The sequence below is a fragment of the Neoarius graeffei genome, chromosome 19 (genome assembly GCF_027579695.1).
Source record: "Neoarius graeffei isolate fNeoGra1 chromosome 19, fNeoGra1.pri, whole genome shotgun sequence".
In the NCBI taxonomy this organism is placed as follows: domain Eukaryota; kingdom Metazoa; phylum Chordata; class Actinopteri; order Siluriformes; family Ariidae; genus Neoarius; species Neoarius graeffei.
In genome coordinates this window covers 17,496,539-17,510,499 of record NC_083587.1, presented here as the reverse complement: position 1 = coordinate 17,510,499, position 13,961 = coordinate 17,496,539, and the positions used below count along the sequence as shown (strand labels likewise).

Here is a 13,961-nt window from a genome sequence, read left to right as displayed (position 1 = left end):
CCAGCCAATCAGAGCGCGGGATTTGATGGAAACCGGACCGCGAAAAAAATAAAAGATCTTCTTAAATTAATTTTGTTTGGTTATTTGTGTGGTTAATTAGAGCTGGTTACTTTTTGTCATTTTATACTTTTTGGTCAGTTAGTTTGGTTTTGAGGTAGTTTCATGGTTACCTCGCCTGGGACGGAGTCCACCAGGGGGCGAGGTATTGTTTTTGGTGGGGTGTGTAGTGTGTGTGTTTTTTTTTTTTTAAATAAATGATATTACAGGAAAATGGCTGGACAAATCTTCATGAAACTTTCAGGATAGACGGGCATAGAGCCACCAACATTTTGAGGGTCATCCGGTCAAGGTCACCAAAAAGGTCAAAATCATTTTTGTTGTGGCTACTGCCTCATATAGAGGCGCTAGACACTACGTCATCGTGCTGTAAGAGTGTAATGATCGCGCACTGCGCATGTGCATACATGTGTTACGATTAAAATGGCCAGTGAGCGTATACAATTCACGTCGCCATTCAAAATAAATGAACTAGACTAAAGAAATCGCTTTCAGACATGTTTATGCTTATTACAGAGGGAAAGTGCGTTCCACTGAGCTCTAGCGCCGGGCCATTTCCGGGAAATAAGAGTTTGGGTCATGGCGACAGCATGTGTATGTCAGCCTCAGTTCGGAGGTTTTGTTTTCGAAAACTGAAAGAGTAGAATAATATAAAGTACAGACACTTGGTATATTTTACTTCTGTGATTTTTATTTATTTATTTATTTATTTATTTATTTAATTTATTATTATTATTATTTTTTTAATTGCTCATTTTTGGATTACGCTTCATTTTTGTGGCTACTGCCTCATAGAGTAAATAATATATGCTATGGAAATGGGATCATAAAAAATTTTATTTATAAGCAGTAGTCACATGGACCCATAGAGTACTTTTTTTTGTGATATCTTCCTTCATACTCATTGTAAGTGCTACCGGGCGAGGTTTGTTTTGCCTGGCAACACTTGTTGGATTTGTTTTTGATTGACTAGTTTGTCAGCGTGTTGGGCTTTTTAGTTAGTTGTCAGTTGAGTTATGAGTTCTTAATGGGTTTAATTGTTGGTTAGTTTTTATTACATTGTTTTATTATTTACAGATGTTGTTAGTGAGCGAGTTATAGTTTAGTTAGATTGCCAGGTTGATGGTCTTTTAAGTTTGCTTTCTTTAGTTAGTTGTTAGTTAGCTCGCCTTCTCTGAGGAGTCTGAACCCAGAAACAGCCAAGTACCCCTCAGTGCGAGAACAAAAGTCCAGGGGGTGGAGTCAAACCTGATCCAGCCCCTCCTACACGGGTGGGATTGATCCAAAAGTCCAGGGGGTGGAAACACCTTGGTGTATTTCAGGCTGGGTGTGTGTTCCATGTTGTAGAGCACCTCATGTGTTGGGGTTTGAGTTGGATCAGGTCCAGCTCTACCCTTTGGACTTTTGGTTCTGAAACGGTAGCTGAATGATCAAATGTGTAGAAACAAAGTCACAATCAACTTCATTTTTCACCAAGGTTGATTTGCATGTATTTAAGTAAAGACTAATATTGTTTAATGTATTAATAATTGAGAGGGACTTCAACAGTTCCGGGTCACTTTGTACGGTAAGTGTCATGCTCCTACGTTGAACTATCTTGAGGATTAGAACAGCAGTCCAGTCACTTGCATCCTGCAATAAAACCCTTCACACTTCCTGAGCTGAGACCCATAACCCAGAGCTCTGTGTCGTGTTTAGCTGAAGCGGCAGGCCGAGCGTGCGGAGCGTCTGCAGGAGGAACTGACTGCCTCACGGCTCGACCACACCGCCGACGCAGAGCGCTGGACTCAGAGGAACCTTCTTCTGCACAGAGAGGTCCACCAGCTCCAGGAGCAGAACATCCAGCATACACAGGTCCTCGGAGAACTCGAAGAGAAGCTCAAAGACGCCGAGCACACACGGCACCTCGCCCAGGAGAAGGTAAACCTCCAGATAAACACGTGTACGTCACAGGAAGTTAAAGATTGTTGCTCTTTAGCCGTGATATAAATCCGTGTGGAATATTTTCCTGCCGGATGAAGACAGCTGGAAACTTTTAATCTACTTTTTTTTTTGGGGAGGGGATAGCTGATGTTTTTGTGACTGAAATTAAGGCGGTTTGGTGCACATTTTAATTTTAATAAATGTTAGTGGAAAATCAGACGTGCCTAATTCAGTTTCCGACGCTGGCACTGAGACACAGTCATTAAGCTGGTGCATCGCAGTGCCGTGTGAAGAGCACGAAAAGATAAAAAAGCCAGACAAATTTGACACAGCAGCCCCAAGGTCAGCCTGGCGCCCCTCTCCGTTAATCAGCCAATGGAAATTGCCATTTTAATCATAGGTTCTTTATTACAGTCACAAGAGGAGCATATCAAAGCCATTATGTACTTTCTGAGTCATTTATCAAAGGACCAAGGGGGAGGGGGAGTGTGTGTGGGGTGTCTTTAAAAAAGCATGAAAACATTTCAGCGATAATGTTGTAATGGCATCAGCCTGCGAGGTCACGAAAACAGCTTAGACGGCTGGAATGTCAAATATTCAAAATGAAATTAGAAGTAAAATAAGATAGTTGGATGTTTGATCACTGTGATCGTGTTTGACTCTAACTGGCTTTAATTGTGTCCGTTTTGTGTACTCTGGCTCTGTGGCATTCATCTGATTTCAGAGTGGCTCAGTGCTGTGTGTGTGTGTGTGTGTGTGTGTGTGTGTGTGTGTGTGTGTGTGTGTGTGTGTGTGTTACATCATTCCCGGAGTATGGTCTGTATCATTTATGCCAAAATACCATTTACTGTGTGCTTTCCTTCTAATTTTTGCAATGTTTTCTCATAAAAATAGGTGAAATAACGCAGCCAGGATGAGAAATAGCTCTCAAATGTCAGGGTTCTTGCACATGTCTGGAAATTTGGAAAAGTCTGGAGCTCGTTTCCAGACCTGATTTGGAAAAATGATCAATAATCTATAAAAAAAAAATCAACTGTGAGCTCCTGCTCACTTCTGTATCCCCGCGCTCTCGCTTATATCAGAATGCAAGCAATTGAAGGAATAGGACACTTATTATGAATGTTGACTTCAACAAATAATTAACCCTGAAACAAGTAAGTAAAGAGCAGTGTTCTCTCCAGGGATTTCAAACAGCATCCTGGTCAACTCATTTTCAAGTAGCGTTTTGCTTCTTGAAACAGCGTCAAAATCTTCGCTCTATGTTTCGTAAATACATTCAGTCGGTAAACAGGAAGTCGATGTGCGATAGACCTGAAAACGGTGTACACGGTATAGAACCCCAAGCTGAAGCTCAGTACCAAATATCAAGCAGTTGTGATTTGTAGTTGCTGAGAAAAGTGTTAGGAAAATTTTGTAAATCCACGCTATATGTTTCGTAAATACATTCAGTCGGTAAACAGGAAGTCGATGTGCGACAGACCTGGAAATGGTACACACGGTATAGAACCCCAAGCTGAAGCTCAGTACCAAATATCAAGCAGTTGTGATTTGTAGTTGCTGAGAAAAGTGTGAGGAAAATTTTGTAAATCCACGCTATATGTTTCGTAAATACATTCAGTCGGTAAACAGGAAGTCGATGTGTGACAGACCTGGAAATGGTACACACGGTATAGAACCCCAAGCTGAAGTTGGGTACCAAGTGGCTATGATTTGTGGTTGCTGAGAAAAAGGGTGTTTCAGACGGATGGCCAGACAGAGGTAAACCAGTACACCCTCCCTCCTTCGGAAGGGGTGTATAATTTAAAAAAAAAAAGGCGGACAGCACATAATACTTGTGGTTCGATTCTAAATCTGCTAACTTTACATATTCTCTCTCGCTTAGACCCACTCACATTTCTGACTTCACATAAGTTAAACACAAACTAAGAAAAAGAACCCCACAGTCGAGATAACGTTACGTTTTAGTTTCTGTATAGCAGCAAAAAAACGTTTTAAAAGATGACGTCATTACAATCAGTAAACTTGCTGAAATAAACAATGTAAATAAAAAATACAATTAAAGAGGAGTAAAAACTTGCGTTATAGTGAAATGAAATCTCAATGTAAAATGGATTAAATGATAAATTTATTAAAAAAATATTTTTTATTATTAAAATAGCAAAATACTTCACAGGGCCGGAGACTTTCGATAGATCACCGATGATGGATTTCTGTTTGAACTTCAGGTCACAGAGTGTGAGGAGTTCCTGAAGAAACGGGACACGGAGATTAAACTTCTGAACCAGCAGCTGGAGGAGATCCAGGACGAAGTGCAAATGAGCAGGAACTCGTCTCAGAGTCACCGTTCTGCGCTGGACATCTTCAAACAGAAATACACCACTGCCATGGAGAAGGTCCAACAACTGCAGGTCCGGATCCTGAGAGCAGAGGAAGAGGCAGAGCTTTCTCAGAAGCGGGTACGGCGTTTACGGTAAACAGGTTGTGAAGGAGTGCATCGATAAAACGTTCTGAACAGTATACTCATCCTGTGAGATTCAGGTTTTAATGCAGTTTGTGCCAAGAAATAAACGTTGACTTAAATAAATTGGTAAATACTACGAATACATTAGACATCAAAGCTCCTTTTCCCAAACTTGTGATTTGATCGTTTTAAGTCCACGCACGTCTCATTTATTGCCACCAAGATCAGAGAATTGATGCAAAATAAGTTTTTGTTCTACATGGTAATATAATTGACAGTGTGATGTTATGTGTTGTAACGAGTCCTGTGGCGTGGGTCAGGTTGCAGAGGCCCGAGCTGAAGTTTGCACTTTAAGAGTTGAAATGTCCAGTCTCAAGTCTCGCTACGAGCAGAAAGCGAGGCAAGCGGAGCTCTCCGAGGAGGCCACGGAGCTGCTCACGGACGAGCTTCATGCAGCGCTGGCCAGCCTGAGGAGCCGAGAGGAGAGAAACCTGCACCGCCAGGACGAGACGGAGAAACTACGAGTCCAAATGGACAGTCAGCAGAAACGGGTCAGTTTCCTGCAGGCGTTTTCCTGAGCTCAGGACTTTTCTCTGCTTTACTTCTAATATTTTCCTTGCTGCTTATTTAGATCATCCTCACGTTCAGTTTAGTGTCTGTATCAGGCTTTATTCATACATTATACAAAGGGAAAGAGAAGGAAATGTCTTTTTGATGATTATCATGTCTGAAAATGAAACTCTTTTTTTTTTTTTTTCTTCTCCCTCCCCAAAGTGTGCAAATTTAATTGGGACAAGCATAACCGTCAGGGACAAGGTCAAGCTGTTGGAATAAAATTTTTAATCATATGACATTTTATTTGTGTGTCTGTGTTCTGCAAGCAGTTTGAAGGATGACTCTTTTATTCTTTCTTCCATTCAGTAATGAATGTGATTCTCTAGCTGCTGTTTCGGAGTCGTCTGTACCAGAGTACTCCTCAGCCCTACTAGAGGATCTTCACTCGAGGGTCTTGTTTTTTTAAATTTCAGACTTATTCACTCGGAGAGTTTCCTTACCAGTGCTAATATTGATCTATAGAAAGCTTTTGGTGGTGTTTGAGATTGCTGACTTGAATAAAAAAGTCGCTTATTATCCAAAAGTGTTTTGAGATGAAAGGTACAGTGGTGCTTGAAAGTTTGTGAACCCTTTAGAATTTTCTATATTTCTGCATAAATATGACCTAAAACATCATCAGATTTTCACACAAGTTCTAAAAGTAGATAAAGAGAACCCAGTTAAACAAATGAGACAAAAATATTATACTTGCTCATTTATTTATTGAGGAAAATGATCCAGTATTACATATCTGTGAGTGGCAAAAGTCTGTGAACCTTTGCTTTCAGTATCTGGTGTGACCCCCTTGTGCAGCAATAACTGCAACTAAACGTTTGCGGTAACTGTTGATCAGTCCTGCACACCGGCTTGGAGGAATTTTAGCCCGTTTCTCCGTACAGAACAGCTTCAACTCTGGGATGTTGGTGGGTTTCCTCACGTGAACTGCTCGCTTCAGGTCCTTCCACAACATTTCCATTGGATTAAGGTCAGGACTTTGACTAGGCCATTCCAAAACATTAACTTTTATTCTTCTTTAACCATTCTTTGGTAGAACGACTTGTGTGCTTAGGGTCGTTGTCTTGCTGCATGACCCGCCTTCTCTTGAGATTCAGTTCATGGACAGATGTCCTGACATTTTCCTTTAGAATTCGCTGGTATAATTCAGAATTCATGGTTCCATCAATGATGGCAAGCCGTCCTGGCCCAGATGCAGCAAAACAGGCCCAAACCATGATGCTACCACCACCATGTTTTACAGATGGGATAAGGTTCTTCTGCTGGAATGCAGTGTTTTCCTTTCTCCAAACACAACGCTTCTCATTTAAACCAAAAAGTTCTATTTTGGTCTCATCTGTCCGCAAAACATTTTTCCAATAGCCTTCTGGCTTGTCCACGTGATCTTTAGCAAACTGCAGACGAGCAGCAATGTTCTTTTTGGAGAGCAGTGGCTTTCTCCTTGCAACCCTGCCATGCACACCATTGTTGTTCAGTGTTCTCCTGATGGTGGACTCATGAACATTAACATTAGCCAATGTGAGAGAGGCCTTCAGTCGCTTAGAAGTTACCCTGGGGTCCTTTGTGACCTCGCCGACTATTACACGCCTTGCTCTTGGAGTGATCTTTGTTGGTCGACCACTCCTGGGGAGGGTAACAATGGTCTTGAATTTCCTCCATTTGTACACAATCTGTCTGACTGTGGATTGGTGGAGTCCAAACTCTTTAGAGATGGTTTTGTAACCTTTTCCAGCCTGATGAGCATCAACAACACTTTTTCTGAGGTCCTCAGAAATCTCCTTTGTTCGTGCCATGATACACTTCCACAAACATGTGTTGTGAAGATCAGACTTTGATAGATCCCTGTTCTTTAAATAAAACAGGGTGCCCACTCACACCTGATTGTCATCCCATTGATTGAAAACACCTGACTCTAATTTCACCTTCAAATTAGCTGCTAATCCTAGAGGTTCACATACTTTTGCCACTCAGATATGTAATATTAGATCATTTTCCTCAATAAATAAATGACCAAGTATAATATTTTTGTCTCATGTGTTTAACTGGGTTCTCTTTATCTACTTTTAGGACTTGTGTGGAAATCTGATGATGTTTTAGATCATATTTATGCAGAAATATAGACAATTCTAAAGGGTTCACAAACTTTCAAGCACCACTGTAACTCATAAGCCTCGTTATTTTGCTCACTTTATACGTGTTGTGGTTTTTATTTATTTTTAAATACCACAGCTGTTACGCTATGCTAGTAAGGGCTTCTGGATGAGATTTGGTGTACACAGGGACTGGGGTTTCTTTTATATCCAGTATGTTGGTCCGAATGGTCAGATCTGAAGCTAGCGTTACAAACAAAGCTCATGTCTTTTAACTCCTCGATACATTTACAGCATTCACTCACTCATCCTTTGTAACATTCTTGGCTGGGTGATGGTGCTTTCATTTAGGCTAATAGAGCAGCAGATACAATTATCGACACCTTAACGATCTTTTGGCCGTTGCAAAAGTAGAAAAGACTTTTCAATACGTAAATTGTGCATGAATAATTACTCAAACTTCCACTGGGAAAAAAATGAGTAGCTTTCTGATTACTTAGCGTATCGGATCACATGACACCGTTCCACAATTATCGACACCTTTGTCCACAGTTATCGACACCGTTCCACAATTATCAACATCCAGGTGATTTATTTATAAAAAAATAATCAGTATGTGGTATTAAGTTAACAAAACATGTAGAGTTTTTATTTAAAATTTGTTTTCCATAGATTTATATTTAGTACAAAATATCTCTTATATAAATATATGGATGTCGGTGTTTTACGTAAATGAGGAAGTAATTCTCATCTCATCTCATTATCTCTAGCCGCTTTATCCTTCTACAGGGTCGCAGGCAAGCTGGAGCCTATCCCAGCTGACTACGGGCGAAAGGCGGGGTACACCCTGGACAAGTCGCCAGGTCATCACAGGGCTGACACATAGACACAGACAACCATTCACACTCACATTCACACCTACGCTCAATTTAGAGTCACCAGTTAACCTAACCTGCATGTCTTTGGACTGTGGGGGAAACCGGAGCACCCGGAGGAAACCCACGCGGACACGGGGAGAACATGCAAACTCCGCACAGAAAGGCCCTCGCCGGCCACGGGGCTCGAACCCGGACCTTCTTGCTGTGAGGCGACAGCGCTAACCACTACACCACCGTGCCACCCGGAAGTAATTCTAATGTTTGTAAACAAATGAACTGATAATGTTTAACCTGCGTCAGAAAATCTTTCTGTTCCACTTTAAGTCTTTTTGTAGCTCACATTTTGTTAATCATTCGTTGTTGTTTGTATTAATTTCCAGTTGTGTAGTTTACCAATAAACGTCAACAGGAAATTGAGATTGTAACCGCATGAAAATCCAGGTCAAAGGTCACATCTCATTCCTCGAACCAAAATATAAAATGCCTCCTGATATTGTAATATGTGGGAGATATTTACAACACACTGCAAAAAAGATATATTTTTCTGAATGGAATAGAAAAATCTGAATATTTCAAGCATGTAATTTATTATTTTTTTATATGCTCGGAATTTAATTCTGGTCCAATTCTATTTATTGCAGTCGGATTCCAAATACTCTATAAACGTTCCATTCTGTTATGAATCAGAAAAAAAATTTATAAAATCACAGCGCTTTTTTTTTTTTTTGAAGTACTTCATCTACTTGAACAATGTTCCACAAAGATCGATCCATAACAGTTGTAAACGTCCCTTAATTCCACAGGGTGTCGATTAATGGTGGACACCGGGGAAAGTGATCACTATTATTGACACCTCACGTGACTTCTCAAACGCGCGTTTAGATATAAAACGGCGACTGTTAAATGAAAGAGTAAGAAACACAGTAGGTTTTGACGAGGAGATCAGGAAATATTGGTGAAATTTGATCAGTAAAAACATGTCCATGATCTTTCCATCATGCTTACCTGCGATGAGAACGTCCAGGTTTTCCCAAAAAATTGCTGATCGTGATGATAAAATTCCATCTCCGGTAACAAGCCATGTCATCAGACGACAAGATCAAAGGGTGAGGGCGGGTCTTCCAGTTGATTTAATTAACCAATAATAACTGTTGGAACTGAAACTCACCTTTTGTAAAATTTGTTTTTTATTGGTAAATCTGAAAAGGTGTCGATAATTATGAACTGTTGATAATTGCTGCTGCTCTAGTTTTTTTTATTTCAGGAAATACAACACACTAAATGTTTTAAACATCATGGGCAGGTACAAACGGAAATAGCAGAAATAACATGCCCTGCACACATCTCTAGTAGAGACTATAAATATGAACTAGAGTGATGGAACTGAGGCTGAGAAACTGTCAGAGCCTTGCGGTTTAGGCCACACCCATTTCAGGTTTAAACCCAAAGACAGCTACAGATAGCGTTATTTCATTACACAGTCCACTTGACTTAATCGGCTTTATATCGTTACTTTTGAACTTTAGACTCTGTGATTTAGAAAAATTACTACTTTGTTCCATAAAACTCTGTCCCTTTGAGAACACAATCATGTGTTCAAATTGACGCAAGTTGGCATGAGTTAATCTTCTTTTGGCCGTTCCCGTTAGGGGTCGCCACAGCGGACAATGTCCCTCCATCTCCTCCTGTCCTCCGTGTCTTTATCTGTAGCACCAACCGTCCTCATGTCCTTCACCACATCCATAAATCTCGTCTTTAGTCTTTTTTCCTTCTACACACTATACCCTAGACACGGTCACTCAAATTTGGATATGCAGATGACCTGGCCATCGCTTATCAGTACCAACAACATTAAAGACCTGGAAACTGTGCTAAGTAGAGACACTCAAACAATCCATGTTTTTTTTTTTTTTTTAAACACCTGGTATCTAAAAATGAACACCACAAAAACTGTGACAACTCTCTTCCATTTGAACAACCACCAAGCAAATCAAAACCTACAGGTGTTACTAAATAACGAACCAATTTCGCCTGAGAAATACCCTAAATATCTAGGCATGGTCCTCGACAGTGGCCTAACATACAAAAAACACCCAGAAGACACCGCACAGAAACTGGCAACAAGAAACTCGCTCATCAGAAGTTAGCAGGGACAACATGGGGAGCATCCCAGAGTGTGCTAAGAACATCAGCACTAGCATTATGCTACAATGTTGCTGAATATTGTGCCCCAGTATGGACACGTAGCACCCGTGCAAAAAAGACTGACCCCAAATTGAACGAAAACACACGAATCATATCTGGTGCCATCACCACTAGAATGGCAACATTGTCGCACCCCATCTTCACAGAGAATAGATCACTCAAAAACAACACCAGTGCAACTCAAACACAAAATGCCATTCCATCCATCCATTATCTGTAACCGCTTATCCTGTGTGTAGGGTCGCAGGCGAGCTGGAGCCTATCCCAGCTGACTATGGGCGAGAGGTGGGGTACACCCTGGATAAGTTGCCAGATCACAGGGTTGACACATGGAGACAAACAACCATTCACACTCACATTCACACCTACGGTCAATTTAGAGCCACCAGTTAACCTAACCTGCATGTCTTTGGACTGTGGGGGAAACCGGAGCACCCGGAGGAAACCCACACGGACACGAGGAGAACATGCAAACTCCGCACAGAAAGGCCCTCGCCGGCCACGGGGCTCGAACCCGGACCTTCTTGCTGTGAGGCGACAGTGCTAATCACTACATCACCATGCTGCCAAGTGCCATACCTTTCAAACAAATAATAGAAGTAGCACCTACCACCTCAAGATTAAAATCAAGAAAGCCCTTCTACAAGACCAAGAAGGAAAACTTCAACATCAAAACTTCTTGGAGAGAGGAATGGAACCAACATTTTCCCAGAGGTGGGGAACTAATAGAGGACCCCACCAATCCACTACTTGGCTTCCTCACCCAAACTAAAAGACAGTGGACTCAAGCAAACAGGCTGAGATCAAGACATGCCAGAACAGCTGCCAGTTTGCATCGTTGGGGCTACATAGAGTCCCCTATATGCCTTAAATGTCAGGAATCCCCACAAGACACTGACCACCTAGTGTTACATTGCCCAGTAACAGCAGTGCCAGAGAGCTACACCACTATACATGAAGGACATGACACCTTTAGCAATTGGCTTAGAGATGCTCATCTGGAGGTGTGACACCATACCAAACTACTACTTCTAATGGCAACTCCATCTCCAGCATTCTTTTCCCAATACACCCTGGATCTCTCGCTTTGTCTCCAAGCCGTCCTACATGTCCTGTCCCTCTAATATCCCTCCTCATTTCTAATCCTGTCCAACTTTGTCACTCCCAATGAGAATCTCAGCATCTTCAACTCCAGTTCAGCCTCCTGTCTCTTTGTCAAGATGGCATGAGTTAATATAGTGCCAAAAGTTTTGCTCCTTTGTGCAATGGAAATAAGCCTTCAGTTCACTTTTAAAGTGCATATCACGGGTAAATTCAGGAGCAAGATCAGTGTAATTCTCCTATTTTATATTAAACTTTGGTCAAATATCTGTAACATTCTGCATTCTCTGCAGTTTTTTTTTTTTACCTTGCGCAGTACCAGAAAAATTCAGTTGAAATCAAGCCATGTGAGGCGAATTGGTCCGCCTCTGAAAAAAATTTTGCGTTTGGATTTCCCGGGAAACACTGATTTTCGATTGATAAACGAGGCTCAGCGTCCCCAACATTGAAACCTGGAAGCTTTAGAAACTCTAAGAGACCTTTACTTTTTAACAGTACTGTTTTGGGATTTTGCCGAGTTTACCTTCAACTGTCTGATATTTTTCAGAGTAATGAAGTGTGTAGGCAGGAAAATCACCGCGTTTTCTAAATGCATTCCTGAAAATGACTCATTAACTAGGGGAATTAAATTTGACATTTTTGACATGTTAATCATTAATGTACATGAAAGAAAAAGGCTTAAAAGTTATAACTTGTTTTCGTGAAAATAAGTACTAAAATACATGAGAATGCAGGGGTTTGCGTGTTGTGTTATTAAAACTTTTTCGGGGGACGTTGCCCCCCCATCTTACAACCCCGATTCCAAAAAAGTTGGGACAAAGTACAAATTGTAAATAAAAATGGAATGCAATAATTTACAAATCTCAAAAACTGATATTGTATTCACAATAGAACATAGACAACATATCAAATGTCGAAAGTGAGACATTTTGAAATTTCATGCCAAATATTGTCTCATTTGAAATTTCATGACAGCAACACATCTCAAAAAAGTTGGGACAGGGACAATAAGAGGCTGGAAAAGTTAAAGGGACAAAAAAGGAACAGCTGGAGGACCAAATTGCAACTCATTAGGTCAATTGGCAATAGGTCATTAACATGACTGGGTATAAAAAGAGCATGTTGGAGTGGCAGCGGCTCTCAGAAGTAAAGATGGGAAGAGGATCACCAATCCCCCTAATTCTGCGCCGACAAATAGTGGAGCAATATCAGAAAGGAGTTCGACAGTGTAAAATTGCAGAGAGTTTGAACATATCATCATCTACAGTGCATAATATCATCAAAAGATTCAGAGAATCTGGAAGAATCTCTGTGCGTAAGGGTCAAGGCCGGAAAACCATACTGGGTGCCCGTGATCTTCGGGCCCTTAGACGGTACTGCATCACATACAGGCATGCTTCTGTATTGGAAATCACAAAATGGGCTCAGGAATATTTCCAGAGAACATTATCTGTGAACACAATTCACCGTGCCATCCACTGTTGCCAGCTAAAGCTCTATAGTTCAAAGAAGAAGCCGTATCTAAACATGATCCAGAAGCGCAGACGTCTTCTCTGGGCCAAGGCTCATTTAAAATGGACTGTGGCAAAGTGGAAAACTGTTCTGTGGTCAGACGAATCAAAATGTGAAGTTCTTTATGGAAATCAGGGACGCCGTGTCATTCGGACTAAAGAGGAGAAGGACGACCCAAGTTGTTATCAGCGCTCAGTTCAGAAGCCTGCATCTCTGAAGGTATGGGGTTGCATTAGTGCATGTGGCATGGGCAGCTTACACATCTGGAAAGACACCATCAATGCTGAAAGGTATATCCAGGTTCTAGAACAACATATGCTCCCATCCAGACGACGTCTCTTTCAGGGAAGACCTTGCATTTTCCAACATGACAATGCTGAACCACATACTGCATCAATTACAGCATCATGGCTGCGTAGAAGAAGGGTCCGGGTACTGAACTGGCCAGCCTGCAGTCCAGATCTTTCACCCATAGAAAACATTTGGCGCATCATAAAACGGAAGATACGACAAAAAAGACCTAAGACAGTTGAGCAACTAGAATCCTACATTAGACAAGAATGGGTTAACATTCCTATCCCTAAACTTGAGCAACTTGTCTCCTCAGTCCCCAGACGTTTACAGACTGTTGTAAAGAGAAAAGGGGATGTCTCACAGTGGTAAACATGGCCTTGTCCCAACTTTTTTGAGATGTGCTGTTGTCATGAAATTTAAAATCACCTAATTTTTCTCTTTAAATGATACATTTTCTCAGTTTAAACATTTGATATGTCATCTATGTTCTATTCTGAATAAAATATGGAATTTTGAAACTTCCACATCATTGCATTCCGTTTTTATTTACAATTTGTACTTTGTCCCAACTTTTTTGGAATCGGGGTTGTAGTTTGACTTTCAAAAGTTCAGGATTGGGGGCGTCGTGGCTCAGGTGGATAAGGCGCCATACCATAAATCCGGGTTCAATTCTGACCTGAGGTCATTTCCCGATCCCTCCCCGTCTCTCTCTCCTGCTCATTTCCTGTCTCTACACTGTCCTATCCAAATAAAGGTGAAAAAAAGCCCAAAAAATATCTTTAAAAAAAAAAGTTCAGGATTTTTTTCTTTGCTCCACTTTCATCTCTATTA

General features: G+C 41.1%; 1 protein-coding gene across 5 annotated transcripts in view; it reads left to right on the top strand.

Annotated features, from left to right (window-relative positions):
* The window catches only part of LOC132867049 (early endosome antigen 1-like), a 270,591-nt gene that overhangs the window by 118,607 nt on the left and 138,023 nt on the right, over positions 1-13,961 (top strand). For all 5 annotated transcript variants that reach the window (XM_060899754.1, XM_060899756.1, XM_060899753.1 and 2 more), the window contains 3 exons: positions 1,756-1,977; positions 4,206-4,436; positions 4,762-4,992. In XM_060899754.1, coding sequence (XP_060755737.1) covers positions 1,756-1,977; positions 4,206-4,436; positions 4,762-4,992 — 684 coding nt within the window. The remainder of the gene's footprint in view (positions 1-1,755; positions 1,978-4,205; positions 4,437-4,761; positions 4,993-13,961) is intronic.